Here is a 21,193-nt window from a genome sequence, read left to right as displayed (position 1 = left end):
ATTGAACAGGTGTTCCTAATAATCCTTTAGGTGAGTGTATATGTCTGACATAAAATCTAAGTGATGAAGTGAAACCCTGCCCTGGTCTATCTGTGATTTCGGTCCTCTCATGCAGTTAAAGACATGTCTCCAGTCTCTCAGTAATTGCTGCCTGATGAGGGTCTTCCTGAGGCAATATGAGACTCATCACTCTCCAAGCCATCGGCACTCCCCCGGACGCGCGTCTCCATGGCATAATTTGTCATCCTGATGGAGAGCTAATCTGACAGGATGTCTGCCCACTGACGGAAAAGGCGAGATTTTCAGTCTGCATGTATCCTTTTTTCCTACACTGACTCAGTTTTTCTGTTTGTCTGACTCTCATTTTCTCATCGTCTCTCTATGCCACTTATCAGCCTCAATCTATCCGTGTGCGAGCGCTGAGGTTCAGCAGGTGTCCGCCCCTTGTAAACCGCCCTAATAAAAATCCAGGGATTTGACAATCTGTCACTGGAAATATGCTTTTGTGTACAAATGACTGCTCTCTCTCCCTCCGTGTCTCAATGTCTCTCTCTCTCTCTTTCTCTCTGTTGTAATCAATCGTCAGTCATTTATCTCCTTTTATAGATCTCCGTTTTCATTTTGTCATTTATTAAAAGCACTTAAATGTCACAGTTGACAATGGGTGTTTGAATTTGCTGTATTAAAGCAGACACACCTCATACACACACAGAACATGAAAGAATATTTTTATGTGGTTCCCTTCAGACTGCTGTGAGTCAGGAAAACAGGTGCATTAGGATGGTTCAATCAAAATAACCATTCTGTTCAATGCATTCGCTCTCATTTTAAACCTGTGTGGTTTTCTTTCTTCTGTAGACCTCAAAACATGATAGGGAGGATGTTCATGGTGCTCTTTTCATTATGATAAGTGAACAGGAGATGTTAAGCTAGCCAAAATGATTAAAAACACCATTAAAGAGTCATAAATGTAGTCTGTGAAACGTCTTGTCATGTCATATTTATGCAAATACAGTATATGCAAATATACGTGAAAATTTACAGCTATGGCACAAGAAGATTATCTGTGATGTGAATAATTACCTAAATTTCAGTTTGAGCTCCCTCACAAAAAGTTATCGCATGAGCCATATGAATGAAAATGTCCCTTGTTGTGTTCTGAAGAATAGAAAATCTTACAGGTTGAAAATGACATTTTGAATTACTCGCTGAAAAATGTATTTGTTGTGTTTGTACTTACATTTCTGAAGTCCAGTGTTCATCTGCGAGTGGGGGTGGAGCTGAAGGGAGAGATCACCTGGCCCTGGCAGACAGGCCAGCATCTCACACACACGCACTCTCACGCACACACACACTCGCACACACACACACACACATACGCTCCTAGAGCAACATGGGCCGCACACTCCTCCTTACACTACAAAGGAAAAGAGACAAGAAAAAAAGAGAAAGAAATTAGACCTTACCTTAGTCCTCAGAACAAAATGAAACTAAATCAGGTGTGACATGCAAGAACATTTTCTAATTCATCTGTTTTGTGTTGCCACAGTAAAGTCTTACCCTTCCAAAAGTTTTAGTTTCACTATTGATGTTTGAATTTATTTATGTTAAACATCAGTTTTGTTCAGATTAGCTGTTGCCACACAGCGTTTTTGCTGCAATGCTGCATCGTGCCTGGATAATAGTAGTTTTCATCAAAATGTGCGTAAAAACAGGGTGAAGTATTGCATCAGAAATGAGTGATGGAAAACCAAATAAAAAAAGATGCTTGCTTGAGTTGCTTTTTGACTTTTTGACTACGAAAAAACAGTTAATGCAAATTATGGGAGATGGAACGACATTTGCCGGATAAATTCTGACATAAAAAAACTTGATGGACACGCAACTATTTCACATTTGTTCTTTTTTGCAAATTTTGAAAAGATTCTCTTCACGGTTGGTTGGAAACCGAGCTAGCATTAGTATTTAGATTACATTTTACATTGAGATGAATATGATCTTTCACGATAAACCCAGAAGAGAACACAATCCAATATACAGTGTTAAGAGACTGAGAGAAACAATACAGTGAACATGTACAATATATTCAAAGAAGCAATACAATCATATAAATACAATCATGCCTGAATATAGAAATAGAGTTGAGGATATGTACAGAATAATATCTTCTTAATAAAACAATATATATCTCAAGAATTATTGATTTCAAAAGCAACCGTTAAAAACACGCATTCTTCTAAAATCTGTTGTTTTCATCCAGTCCAAGTCACACACCCGGGCTGTGTGCTATCAAGTGGAAACAATAGTTAAGCGAAATGAACCGACTCTGAATGTCTTGCCTCATTGTGTTTAATCACGGTTATTATGCTTTTCAAAAACACCATCCACTACCCACTATCCAAAAACAGACCGATCTCCCTCACTAACCTTGTAAACAGTCAGTTTCAGCAATCTGGCATATTTTCTAAACAAATCAATTCAAATGTCACTTCTGCGTCAAACAAGTTTGACCATTTTTGCTGTATATTAAAAGCTTACTGTAAGAAAAGCTGTAAATGTGACTCTGTCACATCTTGGATTCTTTCATAACATAACAGGAGCAACAAGACACTTGCCATCTGTCACTCTGACACACATTTTCACTGAACTCATTAAAACTCAACCAGTCTTTCAATCAAATGTGTCATCCAAACCTTATCTCGAATGTGCGTTTGACTCCAATTTCACACATATATGAGAAAAAAAAAATGACACGGCTAACGCAGTTTTCTTCACATGCAATTAAAAAAGACCCAGCAATAATAGGGCTGCAAGATATGGATTTATGTTATTTGAAATATCCTTTAACCTACCACATAATATACAGCTCTGTGTTCTGTTACCTAAGATCAGCGCAACCCCCTCATGTACCTTTTCATTCCAAACCGCTCCTACAGCAACAGTCAAAACACACTTGATATAAAACTTCAAGCGAACAGCAAACATACCAGTCAGAGTGTTCCGACTGTGCCTCGGGCATTTTGACTCTCCCCCCTCCTCCGCATAACCCGCCAGTTCTCTCAGATGGGTGCTGTGATCTAAGGTGACCTTTGCTAAATTCCTTTTCGTTTTAATATATTTGAGTTTAGCCGGGGGATAATCAGACCACAGACAACATTCTCCAAACCTAAAGCATCAGTCATTAATCACAGGAAATGTGTGTGAACAGGATCCATAATTCAAACTACCTGACCTGCTTATAACGTAAGAACAACCGTAAACATCAAACAGTAATGTACTAATTTAATCCATGTAGTTCAGCAGTGTTCACAAAGTTACCACTGCTGAGTGTCAAACTTGACCTCTTTGTGTGAGTTTGCATGTGTTGAGCGTGTATGTGCGCAAATCCACAAACTCAAACCGTGAGGAATGAGTTTCATTGTGCAGAGTGTGGGGACCCGGGTCATTCCACCCTCTCATACACAAACAGCACAAGCAGCAGCGGTGCATAATGACTGGTCATTTGTGGAGAACAACAGCGCGTTTAACTCGCCTTCAACACAGCGTGAATTACACCCTCACACACAGACGCGACACAAAACTGCTGTATTGAAACATGCATAAGTAGACAAACAGTTCAGACAAGAGGCAATTATCCACCGAACAACCTTGGCAGGGCAGAACATGACCACCCAGCTAAAGAGAGAGAAACAGTTAGAGGACAGTGAAAGGTCATGACGGCAGCTCATTAAAAACCTGCCAGTGCTCTAACAAGGCATCAGAGCCTGATCCAAACATTCTCTCGCTTTATCAGATATACCTGAGGTAAGGGGAGGTGGAGACCTAATTTGAGCATTTTCAACCCCCAGCTTTCTGTCTTTACTCTCTCACTATTCACTAATGATGGTCATTCTCACAGTTCTTTATCCAGGCCCTTTGACTTCTCCTTATTTCTGACAAAGTGCTTGTTTACCTATAAGCGTGCTGAGTCTCTAATTAGTTTTTGATGTTTGTATAGATGTTATGTTGCAAACTATTAATTATTCAAATTAGTTCAACTACCAGTGAAGCTTAAAAAAAGAGTGAGCTTTCTGACCCCCCCATAGACAACAATGTACATTTAAAAAGCAGAAATTTAGTAAAGACATTGTTAAAATAGTCCATACTTATTGTGCATGACAAAACAAAATAGCGACTCGACAAAGTTTGTCTCCGACATCCGTCCACAAGAGCACACGACACATACCTGTACGTGTGGGTCAGGCCCGGCTCCAGATATGAGATGAAAGGTGGGCCAAGTGATTTTCATATATATATATTTTTTTTTTTTTGCCCCAAACTATAAACGCAACAACTATTTGGCTTTTTAAATTATTCTTACATCTAGTTTAATATTGCATAACATTTTTATTTTTACATTCTTATGCATACATTTACATGTTTTTTTTTTATTTACTTTTATTTTACATTGTACAATTTAGTAACGTTAGATTTGATGAAAACATAAAAAAGAGCTATTCATATCACTATAAAATTCACAGCATTAACTTTCTGCTCATATTAGAGAATTCTGTCACTCATCCATGTCCAGACCATGTGTTATTGCTTTCTCATGAGCTAAAAGTACGTTTTTTTCGTCTCATGAAGCATTGTTTGGCGGAATGGTGTCAAAACCATCACCCGTCGGGTGAACCGCTAATATTTGATGTAACGGGTGAAATAATTATTCATGTATCATTTGGGGTTCGGGTCGGGAAATAATATGCACGGGCGGAACGCGGATCCAGTAGCCAAGACTATTTCAACTCACCTGATACGAAGCTGCTTTTACAAAGGCCCGTGCTTATTTGTGTTCAAGCTCTGCATGAAGAGCTGATTTCTAATAGCAGCGCGCTTTTCAGCGTTGAGCATTGTAGCCAATCGCGTGCAACTGATGGACATCTATAGTGAGGACTGGATACTTATCACAATTTAAATAAACATTTTAGTCATCATGCTCCTCTCTCAACGGCTCTGGGTGGAGGCAGGGTGAGCAAAGCTTCTGATAGAAAGCTCCCCCTGTGGAGCCGGGCCTGCATGTGGTACAGATGTAGAATGCTGGCTCCTGCATCAGCACCACACGCATGCGTCACATGCTCTCGTGGATGCGTGTTGTCGGAGACGGAAAATTGTTGAATAAAGTCATTAATTTTGTTTTATTGCACACAAATAGGATTCCAGTCACTTCATAAAAGGAATGCAAGTCAAATATAATCGTCTTTCCCTCATCATCAAACATGCGTCAAGTTCACTTCAAAGTGATGCAAAGTATAAAATCTACAGTAAAACAATATAGGCTCAAACTATCAGCATCTAACATTCATGTGCACCTGCCATCTTATTAAGCTTACTAGCCCACCTGATTATAACTACGGTTCAGCACAAGTGTTTGCAAATTCCTGTTACAACTCATAGACACACACGCAGTGTACATCAAAGACATTCAAGATACAAAATCTATCAAATCACAAAAACATCTTCCATGTTTCATAACCCAATCCATACTTAATTCTTACATTATGAACAAAAACACAGTATTTTTAATGGTCTCTTACAAAGGTTGAATCACATGGACTATTTAACAATGTCTTTCTTTACTAATGTTTTGCGCCTAGTTGCAGTGGAATGACATTCCACTAATTCATGACAGAATTTTCATTCTTTGCTGTACTATCACTTAAAGGGACAGTCTACCCAAAAATGAAAATTCTGTCATCATTTACTCACCCTCAAGTTGTTCTAAACTTTTATAAATGTCTTTGTTCTGATGAACACAGAGAAAGATATTTGGAAGAATGTCAGTAACCAAACAGATCTCATCCCCCATTGACTGCCATAGTAGGGAAAATAAATAATATGGGAGTCAATGGGGGATGAGATCGGTTTGGTTACTGACATTTTTCCTAATATCTTCCTTTGTGTTTAGCAAAACAAAGAAATTGTTACAGGTTTGGTACAACCTACGGATGAGTAAATGATGAATTTTCATTTTTGGGTGAACTATCCCTTTGAGTGCGCTCCAACTTTCCGTTCACAATTTTTTTATCTACAGCTATAGGCTCAGGAGTGCTAAACAGTTCTGCAATTACAGACACGCCAATGGTATTTATGTTCTTACTTTGCAAAATCAAACATTTGATTTTCTGTGCTTTAGTTTTGTGGATTTTGCTAAATTGTGCTTGTATAAATGTGACCAGCATAAATGTGACCAGGGTAAAATTATCAAGCTGACTGAAACTGATAAACAAATCAGACACGTTTCACCTCACGCCACTGTTTTTCAGGAAAATTGTCTTTAAACTTTATAGCTGACATGGAGTTCTATTATAGTTATGCAATTCCCACATATATTACATATTTAAAATCACCCCTGCTATTGTAAAGCGAGTGGGAAAAACAAAACCCCAAAAGCAAAAAGTGAGGAATAGAGAAAGTGAGTTTGGGTTCGAAACTGCTGGGGACGTTTGGGTCAAACCACATCTGACAAAAGACTCTTTTCACCTCTGCATTTGTATCTTTCTTGGTGTGCATGGGAGGAGAGAGGGAGGGAGTACGTGAGAGAAGAAAGGACAGAGGGAGGAAAGTGGAGTGGAAGTGAGCTATCTAGAAAATGACTAGGGTAAGCTGTAATCAGGCGCTGGTGGGTCTGTTCTCTGGAGCTTAGACAATCTGCCTGCGCTGGCCTTTACGCTCAGGAAAACCGCAGGCTAATTACACTAAAATATACACATGCAACAGAGGGAAAGATCAAAACCAATGTAGGCTTATGTGGAAATTTTGCCAGCAACACAAAAAGCTATCGAGTGAAATGACTTTTCAGGAGACGAGTGGAGAGATTGTGATTATCATTTGTGAGGGACTATAGAAGACTGAGTGGGTGGTGGGAGGGGGGTGATGATTTTTTTCTTTTGCCAAATGAGACAAGCTTATCCTTGAATCCAAGAGCGGAGAGAGAAAGACTGGTTGTAAATAAACGCTCACGCCGGTGCATTTGTTCATTCAGAGCATCAATTTATAGCTCCAAGCCTGAATACATTTTGCTGTAGTTGCACGATGAGGGGGCATGTCGCTTTCAGCATGCTAGTGATGACTTAAGCACATTCTGAAGCATTAAGTTCTCGCAGGCTTTTTTATTATTTGCTTCAGCCACAGAGACCTCGTCATCCTGTCAGAGTTTTGTTATTCTAACAGACACAGTGTCATCTGAAAGAGCGTGTGAGAATGTGTGTGACACGCATCATGAAATATTACAGTAGCTTACATTAAGTTATCAGTGTGAGAAAATGAAGTGACAAAATGCTAATAGGCTGTGTGTGATTGTGAAAGTGTGTGAAAAAAAACATGACACAGGCCAGACGAAATTAAGTACTGAAAAACCACAGCACGGAATCTGACAAAGCCATTACATGAAAAAGGTTGGAATTACGTCGGAAAGATAAAAAAAGACAAAAGTGAATGACTGAAGTGACTGAACAAACAAAAGCACAAACAAATGAACATAAAAGCAAATATAAGTATGAAATTGTGAAAGAGAAGAGATAAAAGAGGATCGCCCGTTTTGATCAAATGTATACATTACACTTGAAATCACTTTGGATAAAAGCGTCTGCCAAACGCAAATCATCACTATCACACTGAAACCTTGCATTTCCAAAACTGCCAATATACAGAATTTTTTTATATATATTTAAAGTAAAAAAAATTGCACTGTCAAGCTATTTTTAAGACATTTTATTTGTTAACAATTTGATAACTCACACACAAACATGAAGGGTGCCCCATGGTAATGATTTATTAAAAAAATAAAACAAACATGAAAAACAGAGATACAAGGTTTCTGCCCAACAGCAACTAAATGTAAATGGAGACCTGAACAAGTAAAACGGCACCATCATTAAACAAAGAAATGCATAGGGAATACTTAAGCAAACAAAAACAAGCTTTCTTAAATGTAACATAGGAACTAAAACTATAAGATTTCATTCACACATTTACAAGTCCTCCTTTGATAATATCTCTATTACCCACTTACCGCAGACACTTCACTATGGCATCTCACAAGAGGGTTAAAGCGAATGACATCCGGTGGCTGTACTATGGTGTATGTGTGTGAACGTCCCTTTAAGAGACAGACTGTGTGAGAGCCTCTGACATTTCTACTGATGGTGGTTCAGCCACAGAACATAAGGTGCGAGTACAGAAGAAAGCGAGTGATCTGTGGGTGTGCGAGAGTGCGAACAAACGTGTGGAAAGATCAGTCCAGTGAATATGAGTAAGCGTGAGAGTGCTTATATGCATGAAAGAGAGACTGAGAGAGCTACTAACTAAGCTTCAAGGAATGTTTTATGTGTTTATAGATCATCAATATAAGTCCTGAATAATTCTTTTGTAACGTATGAGGCAAACAACTCATCATATACGAGATGGATGTGTGTGTTTACCACTTACTATGAGGTGAGGTGTGAACCACGGCATACTGTGACCAAATCAAAAGGTGTTGAAGCTCCGTGTAATTTTTGTTACAAATAAAGCAAAAAAAGCAGAACATTCTATTTCAACATAATATTTGAACATAAAATTCTAAGTTAGATTATACGTCTTTATTTTGGGGGTCCGCAAAGAGATGCACCCCACACAAAGGGACCCTTACAACGAAAAAGTTTGAGAACCCCTGAACTAAACTATACAACTAAATTCACTCAATAAATTGAGGTAGTGACAAAATCAAATCAACTAACAATTTGTTGCTAATGATGCATTTAAAATTTCCCAGAGACGTTTTCTCAAGTATTTTCTCTTCTTGTGTTGTGGTGCAAGCATATCAAAAGGAAAGAGGTAAAAGTCTTGACTGTCACTATCAGTTTTTTTTTCACATCACTATATAGGTATTTATTTCCACCTCAGATATAATTTGGAAATAAACAAGTGTTTATGACAACAGGGCCCACACAACACCAGAGAAATACAAATCTACCAATTGCAACTGGATCTTTACTCTTTAGTAAAGCAATAAATATGACAGAGGTTCTGTTAAAAGATATCATGATTTGTTCTTAAAGGGATAGTTCACCCAAAAATGAAAATTCTGTCGTGATTTACTCACACTCTAGTTGTTCCAAACCTGTATAAATTTGTTTGTTTGGTTGAACACAGAGAAAGATATTTAGACGAATGCTTGTAACCAAACAGTTCTTGGCCACCATTGACTACCATAGTAGGAAAAATTACAATGGTAGTCAGAAGTGCTCCAGAACGGTTTCCTGTCCTACATTTTTCTAAATATCTTCTTTTGTGTTTCACAGAACAACAAAAAAATCTAATAAGTAATTTTTCCTACTATGGTAGTCAACGGGGTCCAAGAATTGTTTGGTTGTAAGCATTCTTCCAAATATCTTTCTCTGTGTTCATCAGAACAAAGAAATACAGATTTAGAGCAATTTGAAAGGGAGTAAATGATGACAGAATTTTTAATTTTGGGTGAACTATCCTATTACAACTTTTAAACAATAGCTGATTCATGAAATCCTATAAAACGTGTGTAAACGGTCAAATGCTGAAGCTCAACTCAAAAGAGAGACGGAGAGCCGAGAAAGAAAGATTGAATGTGCTGATGAGAGGAAGAGCCACTCACGGATTATTGGATTTTTTTGGCATGCTGTAAATCACAGGATTTACCCTGCAGGTACATAAGAGACTACATGAACCTCTCTGCACAAGCGCACAAATATATCAAACGTGCAGGAGTTTCTGTAAGCATCTAATACACTGGTACACTGTCAAGTGTGCGGTAGAGTTTCTCACTGGATACTGGGAAGATAAAGAACCAGAAGTGAATCAAATGACACATTTTTGAACACCGTGAAGGCTTGATCATTCTTTACAACCTCAGTATGATGACAAGAATCCTCACACACATTCTTCATACAGCAAGTGTGTGTGTGTCCTGCATGCGACTGAACCTTAAAGCACAACACATACTCCGTATGCGGTGCGTAGAGCAACACATATGCAGTACAGATCCGTCATGAGCCATTGTGCTTTCACACATACTACAGTACGTTACGTTTGTTGCGCACTAGCGGTCCGCATCTTCTGTGTGATTCAGTCAACAATGGGTAAGTAACTTCCCAATGTTTGGAAGTTATATTAGCCAGCCTATTAAAAGAGTTTAAAAATAACTTACCATCCATTCCAGTGGCTGATGAAACTGCCTCCCACGCCTTTTCTTTCGCAGTCAGGTCTTTATATAAATAGTCCTGGGGGTCATAGAGCTCTTTGTACTTTTATATTTCGATAATTAGCCGCGTGCCATCCATCGCGCTACCGTCTTGTTCTTTCTGGACCACCTGCTTGTCACTATCTGCATGCACCTTCCCCACGCAATATAAACACTGTAGGATATTTGTACTACACAACATTTTAATCGGATTAATTGTTTTTACAACTCCTGGTAACGGTTTTGCTTTAATTGCTTAATTAAACAAATAACATAAATTAAAAAGGTGGTAAACTTCATTTATATGCATTTATGGTGAAATTACTGCATTTCTGTATCAATTCCTGTTCATTTTGAGCATAATACGTGTGCTATCTCTTTAAAACACTCCGTGCTGTACAGCAAAAATAGACTCGATGCGTAAACGGCCGTAAGATGTTATATTGTACCCAACTGCACCCAATTGAATGTGATGAGATATTATGAGATATTAAAGACAGCATGCTAGCAGAACATGCTAATTCAGTTAAAAAACATACAGCACAAGTCATGTTGTCAAATTTATAAATGCTTTTGTTTAAATATATCACACAAATTCAGAATTGTTCTGAATCCTGCTGATAAATCCTTCCGTCAGAACAGTTATAGGCCTATAGCTAACAATAGAATCCCATGCTAGATTACTGAATGTGCTTACTGAAGTGTTTACAGTCATGTAAGTACTATTTGTATTCTATTTTATTTACACCATTTTTGTCCTCCCACTTTAAAAAACACATTCGGTAGCAAACACTGCTGTGCTGTATAACACGTGAAAAGCTCACAAACCAGGGTGTAGAAATGAAGACAGAGCGAGACAATTTTCTTTATGAACAGATTCATCCATTTACCGCTCATCCGTTTGTCTGGGCCGTCTGCTGCTCATCTGAAATTGGACACCCTGGTGATAAATTGCAGCAAAAAGGAAAAATGAAGGGAAAAAAGAGGGATGATTTTTGAAAGGACATGGGGAAATGCTACCTGGGAGGCTCTCTCTCTCTCTCTCTCTCTATCTGGGATTGAAACAGCTGCTGTCTCATCCCAAAGTGCATTAGAACACTGATTCCGAACTAGGAATTGGAAAGAATTTGATGTTGCTATGTGAAACCTGAAACAGAAATAAAAAATAGATTCAATTATCCTAGAGCGGCGTGATTCTTAATCATGCTTTATCACGAGTAAGACACCTTACAGCCATCTACGGCCAGCATCCCCCACCTAATTCCTCATCCATCATAAGACACAAGAAAGCTGATCTCAGATCATGTGGGCAACCCAATTCTTCCAGCCCAGCACCTCTAAACTGCACCATCCACACAAACGCTCTCCCTGCGGCTGGTTTGAGCCTGTTATTGAGGGTCTCACAGTCATGTGATTCTGGGAGCAGGATGAGCTTTGTGGAAACAGCTCTGAGAGCCAAAGCAAAGGTACATGAACTGACTCTGAAGATATTTAACATACAAGCATCAGGCAGAGATGCAAAAACCACAAAGATCTTAGATGCCGAGGCTAATAGGAATATGAAATCCTGAGTTGAAATTAAAAAAAATTCTCACTCTTAAACACAGTACACACAAAGGAATATGATCCAAAAGACCCTTAAAAAAGCTGAAATGATTGTTTAAATTTTTCGTATTATGGTACTGGGGTGGGGGGAAGACGTTCTCATTCTAGAGAGCACCTAATAGGATACCTTTGTTGGTTAACCTGGCAGTTAGCGCTGCACTGGTACCCTCGACCGAGAGCCTATGCATTTTTCCGAGAGCCTTTTAGAACATTGCAAAAAATAAGATCTGTGATTAACAAATGTTCACAATTTTTACACGTTTTGTCTATCAAGATAATCTTTATAGATTAACACAATATTTGCTATTTTTGAAGCCTAAATACAACAAGCAGAAGTAAAAAGTTAAAATGATGCTATAAACAGACTTCACTGCGGTCGCTAGATAACAAACGTCACCAAGCTTCCGACAACAACTTTTTCAAACTTGATTAAAAACGTGTTCCCTGGTAAGTACTTTGTTAATGAATCCCCAAGAATGGTTTTAGAGATTTGTGTCCATGTTGCATTATTTGTGAGATTTATATGCACGATGACGTCTAATGTCCCAGCCAAAGGATGTAGTCGCTTTTAGCAACTTGTTATCAACCGCCGTTTTAAAGACACAATAAAGGTTTTGAAAAACCACCAGCCTGTTATAACTGGTGTGTTTTATGGCATAGATTAAAACTAGTGCTGTCAGTCGATTAAAAAAATTAATCGGATTAATCACACATTTTCTGTGATTAATCACGATTAATCACACATAATAATAATATTTTAAAATATACTTTTACATTTTAATAATTTCACATTTAATCTTCAAATTGATGTAGAAACAACATATTTCTTTAACAGCGTCATTTTATAAATGAAAGAAAACATTTTGATATTAGTACTGTAACTGATGTCTCTATTAAATTGATTATTTTAACATTACTTATAGCCATTCAACAATATAATTGAGAGCTATCATGAAATACAGAAATTGAAGGAAGTTCTCAAACACTTTACAGTCTTTAATGCTAAATTATAAATTAAATGCAGAAGAATTCTCATTAAAGCTACAAAATCACATTGATTTCTTCTTTTATTTTGTTCTTTGATTAACATTAGTGACAGGAGTGACAGCAGCACGTTTAAGAGCGTGGCCCCTTTAAGAGCTGTCTTAGTACGCAGATCTGACCGTCACCGCACTCCCATTTTCACAACTCTTTGCATTCATTTAAGATTTTATTTTACACTTTGAAGTCTTGCTTAAGAAAATGCTAGACAAAACGGGCTTTCTGACATAATCTTGTATGGTTTTAGCCATTCAAGCACAAAAGAGAACTTAACACGGATGCGCTGTCTGACAAGAGATTCACCGACTCAGCCTTCAGCCCATGACTGTTTACACCAGACTGGACCTCGCGTTGCGTTTTGCCGCGTCCCACAGTTTAGAAGCTGTCTATCTCCATTGAACACGCAAAGCAACTGTTTAAAATCGCGCTTATGTGGTTTAAAAGCCTGTACACCAGGGGTCTTCAACTACTTTTCTTTGAGGGCCAGACTCCAAAAGTATAAATAGGATGCGGGCCAGTTTTTTTTACCATATCCTCATTTTTTCTGTTATTTTGTATTTCTTGTATTTTTGTTATTTATTTAGTTTTGTTCCTTTTATACTGTTTTTATTGCTGTTACTTATAGGCCATATATTAAAACATGCACACAAATATTGCATCCAGTATTTGTACCTTTTCATGATATTACATTAAAAAGGAAATTGTCTTTTTAACTGTATTTTATATTCCTTAATGCATTACTTTACCCAAAAATTGCTACGAATTTACTCACCCACAGTTCTCCAGTACATCCAAGATGTGGGTGGCAAGATGTAGAAGATATTTGGTTGAATTAATTAAAGTTAAACCAATAAAAGTAAAAAACGCAAATACATTCAACACAAAAGTAATCCCTGCCCCTTGTGACGTTAAATAAGCGTCTTATAAATCAGTCAATTGATCTGTGCAAGAAACTGAACGCTATTATCACATCTTCGGGTGAATTCCAATCGCATTCATGTGTCCCACGCACTTATAGGGCGGAGCCTTTGTATAGTGCGAGTTCTGGGGGAGATGAACAGCTGTTTTTCGTAAATATAGCCATTATTCATAATGAATGCAGTAATAAAAACAACACCGTTTTCCCCTTATCTGAGACAACCGTTCACGTGGTGTACCCTTCCTACAATGAGCCACGGGAGCCACGGGCTTTTAAAGATGTAGCGTCTCAGGAGGACGTGCATTTAAAGCACACCGTTCTTAAAGTCTCTCCACTTATTTGAAATGTTAAGGCGGGCCAGGTAAAGATGATTGACGGGCCGCATTTGGCCCGCGTGCCGCCAGTTGACTAGCCCTGCTGTACACGAATAAGAGCGTGATTACATAATGTAACGCTAGACAAAGAATGTCAAAACAAATGGATGCTGCGTTAATTGCGTTAAATATTTTTCACGCGTTAATTTGAAAAAATTAATCGCATGCGTTAACGTTGACAGCCCTAATTAAAACATGAAAATATTTAGCGGTTTTGTTAACCACAGACCTTACTTCAGGCAATATACCAAAAACCCATTAAAAAAACCCAGACTTTAGGGATGATGGAACCGGAAGTGCTACAATTCTAAGTCACTCCCAGGGTTTGCATACAAAAATACATAATCGCTGAGGTACTCTATAGGACAAAAATCTGCACAGTGCAAGTTGAGTCATCGAAATATAAGCTTTGTTTTGCTATGTATATAATGCACTAAAAGTTTACCTTTTTAACATGTAAGAGAACGAAAACCCATAAAATAAACAAACTTTAGGTATCATATACTGTTTTGTAGAGTGAGAAAGAGAGATGCAACTTTTATTGAGAAGAGTCTCCTAAAGAGAAGAATAAAAGTCTAGGTAGGGCTGTCAGGATTATTAAATAATCGTCTCATCGCGATGGTTTCAGATCATCGCAATTATTGCACATCTCTATATAGAAGACACTAGGGGGAGCTGTACTGCATCTGCATATTTTATTGTATATATTTTAACTAAAGCATGGTAATACTTGTAAAATGTACCACCACAATACAATCACTTAAAAAAAACTAAAGCATATACCATAAAAATAACTTGCAGTACAATTTAATATTATTTCAGTGTGAAAACCAGTCTACCAAAATCTCATTAACATAGAAGTAAACTTTTATTGTAGTCTTGCAGGTGAGAAAAAAACAAACTAGAAGCTTTTCTATGACTGATAGCATTTTAATGATGGCTTCAATTCACTACTGATCAATTTACAAGTATTTGGTGTTTGTATTATTGACAGGTAAAAGCCTAAACCTCAAGTATGACGACCCAATTTTTTCCTATGTATTTCCAAGAAAAAGAACATAGTTTTTATATTCAGAATATGGTCGTTTCAAAGCTGAATAAAAAATGTATGAGAATTAAAAGTCAAAGCTCTAAAACAGACAATTAATCGTCATAATCGCAATGATTTATTAGACAATTAATCGTCAGCCAAATTTCATAATCGTGACAGCCCTAAGTCTAGGCTCTCTCATCTAATACTCTTCACTTTGTTCCACATACACACAGTTCTCTGACAGATGCAGCGAACCACAATCATCTGCTGGTGTCAGTGGACTGCGCTGTAAAGGGGAGATGGTCAAACAGACAGCTTGGCTTTGTGACCGCAAACATTTCACAAGGGCATGAGACCATGGGAACAGACACATCAAACACGAGCAAATCAGCACAACTGAACTTTCCAGATTCCTGGAAATAGATCTTGTTATGAAACAGTTCACTGAGAATCTGCTTTAGCTCTGGATTCTGATTAAACTGTCACATGCAGTCTTACAACACGCACGCGCACGCACGCACGCACACACGCACACGCACACACACACACAGCTGCTGTCAGGAGATTGTGACATACTGGATGTATTTGGTTCAGGGTTCCCACATCTATCAACAATAAATTTCCATGACATGGATTGAGCCAGATGAGTTTTTTAATTCTATTTAGACTGCAGGAGCAATTTCAAGCCAATTAAATATTTCAGAGCTTCGAATTACTATCGCAATTATTTGATTTCCTTGCTTCCCTAAAGGTTTCATTGATTTCTTTTCCTTTTCTGGGTCTGAAAAATGACTGTTTAAAATTCCCAGATAACCGACCGTGACAATCCTTAGCATGGCCGTAGCCAGGGCTTGAAAATTAGTGAGGTCCGAGGTATTTACTTTAATAAATATAATGAATAGTAAAGTTAACAAATGATAAATTTATACCTATAAACAGGGCTTGCTACTGTGGCTAGTGGTTTTCCAAAATAACTAACTGCGGGTCTTGAACCAGCATTGGTCTGGTATGGGAGACGAGCGCTGTAACAAGGATGCTAAGTGCCTGTCACTAGAGCTGAAGATCTTTGCCCGAACCCGACGGACCCGACGGGTTCGGTCGGGTTCGGGCTAAATTTCTATCATCTTACACAGGCTCGGGCCGGGCTCGGGCTTGCGTGGTAAATGAGCGGTCATTTGATGCGTTCCGATTAGCGCGACAAAGATGCAACACATTCTCACTCCCGACTCGTCACATATTTATGCTCGGTCAGCGCCCTTCGGCATCACTTTTGAACGCGCAGGGTACTCCTTTGACATCGTTTTTCGACGTTAAGGGCATGCGAATTTCACCGTCATTATGAAAATGTATATTAGATATAATTTGCAATGATGATGTTTCGGGGTTTAATTTAAGTGTAATGGCCAGGATAATTGCATTTACATGACACAGACCGTTTGAGCAAGTAATGTTTATTGAATGTTTAAAACAGTTTATTTATCGTAATATAAAACACATAATACAAGCAGTCACAATGTCGTTCAAAAATACAGATATTCCAAGGGTACCAACTAGGGTTGGGAATCGAAAATCAATCCCAATTTGGAATCGGAATCGAAAGGCTAGGAATCGGATCGGAATCGAAAGGAATAGGAATCGGATACTTGAGGTTAAAATTTGAATTCCTCTTATCAATTCCTGTGTGCATATTTTCTGAAAAGTACATGCGTTGCATGATCTGCTGATATCTCAATAAAAGCCCTTATGAAAATTATCGATATTTTTTACTATAGTAAGCATAGTTTAGCTATAGAATTTGCATTAAAGCACAGGAATCACAAATTAACCATAGTTGCATTATAGTAACTGCAGTTTAACCATGATGTAGTTCAACTATAATACAAATTGTAATAAATCAGAAAAAGTGTGTTTCTATGTGTAAATATACACAAAACGCTGCTCATAAATATATACAGTATATACAGTATTTGCAAACAAGTCAATAAGCAGGCTAAATGACCACACAGGTTGATATCTAAATGTTTTACTTCAACTGTGGAATCGAAACTGGGAATCGATAAGAATCGAAATCGATAAGCAAAATCAGAATTGGAATCGATAAAATTGAAACGATTCCCAACCCTAGTACCAACGCGAAACGATCGATTTGTATGAGGAACAGATGCGAAAGCGATCACCGTCCGCCGTAAATCTCAAATCCAGTGAAGAACGACGTTCAAAATTTGCCGCCAGAGGAAGTTACGTCAGCTTCGATGCCATTGGCTTTCCCGTGGCTCGTGTCCGATCGCGTCATTTCGTTGGCTTTGAACGTGAAACGGTATTGGCTCCCGCAACCGACTGCATCTAGCTGTTCCGGTTTATCTTTTGAATGGGAGCCTCAGCCAAGTTCATGTATTCACGGACACGCACGGCATCTCCATTGTAATGTTATCGTAAGGCTTTGGTGCAAAAAGGTATGCGAAACAAGTTGTTTGTTTAATTTTGTAATGCTTTTGGTCAGTTTGTGTAATAAATACCTGTGACTGTACTTTTATTCGCGTGTTGTGTTTTATATGGCTGAGAAGTGGTTAGGGTTAGGTTTAGGGTGAGGTTGGGGTTAGGTTTAGGGTGAGGTTGGGGCTAGTTGCTACAAAATATTAAAACCATAAATAATTATGAAATGCTAAGAATTGCACGCATCTCGGTCTGGAGCATTTAGAAAACAGCAACGCAGTTCCCTGTTCGTCAAAAAACAACGCCAAAGGGTACTCTGCGCGTTCAAATGTGACGCCGTGGGGCGCTGACCGAGCGTAAATATGTGACGAGTCGGGAGTGAGAACGGGTTGGCTGAGGAGGTGAAACGGAGGCTTGCCTCTGGCGATTACGTTTTGGTTGCACCAGCAACTAAAGCAAAGTCTGAGGTGTGGAAAAGTTTTGACCATGTGCATAATGAGAATAATGAGCCAGTGGGATATGTGAGATGTTACGATGTTACAGAGGACTTATTTATTTCTTTGTTCCAACATCCAAGTGGCCTATAGCCTACGTTAGTCATTAATAAATTATGTTAAAACATGTATAAATGACTCATTCTTGACAAAAAGCTGTGTGCGTGCGCACATTTGAATAGCCTAATGTCGGGCTGTAAACGGGTTCGGGCTTTTAAAAAGCTGTCAATCAAAATGTACTTGTCGGGCTCGGGCCGAATTCTGTCGGGCTCGGGCACTGTCGGGCCTAACTTTTAAGGCCCGATTACAGCTCTACCTGTCACTACAGCATCTCTTGGAGTCAGGTTTACTTGCACAGCTCTCACTCTCGCTGGCCTCCGTTACACTAGCCACCCAGTATTTTCACTGTCAACAATTTTGTTTTTGGGAAATGATTTGACTAAAATTGACAATGGCATTCTGTGAGATCATGCGTTGAGCTTCACATTTTATTTTTCAATATGAAAACCTACCAAGGTCCGGACCTCGGTGACCTCATAGCTGACTACGGCCATGCTTCTTAGCAGTATGAAGCATTTAATGAAACAAGTGAAAAATAATAAAAATGTGCTGCTTTATATGTGTGTGTATTCTATAATATTCACCAGCATTTATGCTTGTGTTTGACATTTATCAAAGCGTTCCCCATACGCCCTTCATCAGTACATCACCTCCTCAGGACAAACACACATTTTGTTCCCGTCTCGCCGACCTACACAGCAATTGTGCATTCAAATATCTTTCCGAGAGCTGCTTGAGCCTGTAGCAGATTTCCAAGTTCAGATCGCTCGCTCTCATTCTCAATCAGCCCTCTAACATCAGTCACTACAGATACGTTGCTGTTGACACAAAGGCCGTGGAAAGACAGGCCACTGCAAATTCCTAAAGTAACAAAGACTATGAAGCGCATCTGACAGCCCCGATACGCCTTTAACAGGCTGGTAAAAAGTTGCTGTGAAACTCCAGAAGTGACACAGGCATTTGAGTGGTGTCAGGGAGGCGGACGATTTCTAATCTTTAAAAGAGAACAGCTTGTGCAAGCTTTAGCGCTGACTCATATGAAACTGGGCACTGATGCATAAGCAGTAATGTTGCTAACAATGTGCGAGCGAGTGAGAATGGAGCCTTTTGGCCGCTCTGATTGACTTGATCAGCACCCTGGTGCTCATCTGCAGCTCACCGCAGGGATAAAAATCTGCTCTTTACTTTACTTTAGGGATGTTGGGTACCAAGATGATACTCTACTTTGCAATATTGGGAGTACAGGTGGCTCAATTTTGTACGCTGTAAAAAAAGTTTAATTTTATGGAAATTTACAGTTTTATTTTACAGAATGTTACATTTTGCTGTAATGTAAATTATCTTGGTTTGACTGTCACTGATCCTAGCGCTGCAACTTGATAAATGTATTTTTACAGGTTTAACCTGATTATATCGATGGAAATGTGCTCTAAGGGCTCATGAATCATATGCGCTCTGAATGTTATGCCTCACACAGGGAAGTCTTTGATAAATCTGGCCTCAGTGATTGTGAAGTGTTCTGCTCTGCAGTGTTTCACAGAAATCAGAGATAGCTGTACATAATCATCTCAAATCCGTGACCCGTTTCTGCCCTCAAATGCACTCACGTTTGTTACTTTTAGGGCTGCAGCTATCGATTATTTTAGTAATCGAGTATTCTACTGATTTCTCCATCGATTAATCAGGTATTCGGATAATAAGTACTTTTTCTTTATTAAAGAGCAATACTAAATACACAAGAGAAAATAAGACAGGTCTCTTAAAATTAACAACTAATTTGTTTCCTTTATAGAAAAAATAACATTTATTGCTGAAATTGCATACATTAATATCTGTGAAAACTAAACCCATTTAGTACATTCCATTTCCATATTACATTCAAAATGCAATATAGGCCTAATACAAATGTATAAATAAGAAACATTAATAAAAATAGATTTTTTAGAAATAGATAATTTCAAAGGTAAACAACTAACTTCAGCTTATGCATGATGCATTTAGTTTATCTAAATTAGTTTTAGTTTCTTACTATTAAATAGTAATATATTTGTCCACATAAAAATACAGAGTTAACCGGACTTTTATTTTGGCAGGTCGTCGGAAGACGCTTATTTTTTAGTGTTAGCTACACTCAGTAAAATGTTCTGAAATAAACTCTTAGAGCAACTCTGGAGGTGAAGTTCATGTCTTCATAAAGCGCAGACGCAGACAAATTCATGAGCATCATGCGTGTAGCACGCTAAACTGTGCAGTTCATTCACTCGGACACGCAGAACAGCCAGATGGCATGTTTAAATAACATGATTTGGCATCCACTAACGTTAGTCCGAATCTAGTTTTATGGACTCAATGCAGCCGTAAAACAAGTTTCACTCGCAAAATAGACTAAAACTAAGTAAAATAGCAGTTCACCATTTCAATAAGCTATCAGTTATTTATCCGCATGAGAAATACGTGTGAGCGTGTGAACAGACTAAAATGTGTGTCTCACGGTGAATGCGGGAGACTTGAGAGCCCTGTAACATGAATAGAGTTTATCAGGCTATGCGTCAGTAATAACGGTCCGTGGGGAAACGCAGTGCTCCGTGTGTACTGTATGGAGGACTAAACCTGCAAAAATTATAAATAAATAAATGTATAAATAAATAAATATATAAACGAATAAATGTAATAATATGAAAATAAATAAAAGAATGAATGGTTTGAAAAAACAAAATAATTCGTTTTAGCTATTATTGATCTTAGCTTTAACTTTTCTTTTCATTTTTTAAATTGATTTATTATTTTTTGTGTCCATTTTTTAATTATTTTTAATTATTATTATTATTTATTTTTAGATTATTTTATTTATCATTTCCTTTTATTTTTACATTTATTTATTTATACGTTTATTTATTTTTATATTTATTTATTATCGCATGTATTTATTTCCACTTTTATTTATTTATTCTTGAATTTATTCTTACTTTTCTGTGTCTTGTATGATAATTAAATGGGTTG

At 38.0% G+C, this 21,193-nt stretch overlaps 1 protein-coding gene across 2 annotated transcripts in view; it reads right to left on the bottom strand.

Annotated features, from left to right (window-relative positions):
- fam222ba (family with sequence similarity 222 member Ba) overlaps nt 1-21,193 on the bottom strand; it is a 64,162-nt gene that overhangs the window by 12,061 nt on the left and 30,908 nt on the right. For both annotated transcript variants that reach the window (XM_057357291.1, XM_057357282.1), the window contains exon 2: nt 1,241-1,417. In XM_057357291.1, the coding sequence (XP_057213274.1) occupies nt 1,241-1,322 (82 nt within the window). In that variant the 5' untranslated portion in view covers nt 1,323-1,417. The remainder of the gene's footprint in view (nt 1-1,240; nt 1,418-21,193) is intronic.

This window comes from Triplophysa rosa, linkage group LG2, assembly GCF_024868665.1.
Source record: "Triplophysa rosa linkage group LG2, Trosa_1v2, whole genome shotgun sequence".
NCBI lineage: Eukaryota > Metazoa > Chordata > Actinopteri > Cypriniformes > Nemacheilidae > Triplophysa > Triplophysa rosa.
Note: the sequence above shows the minus strand (reverse complement) of the source record. Positions and strands in the feature narration are given on the sequence as shown.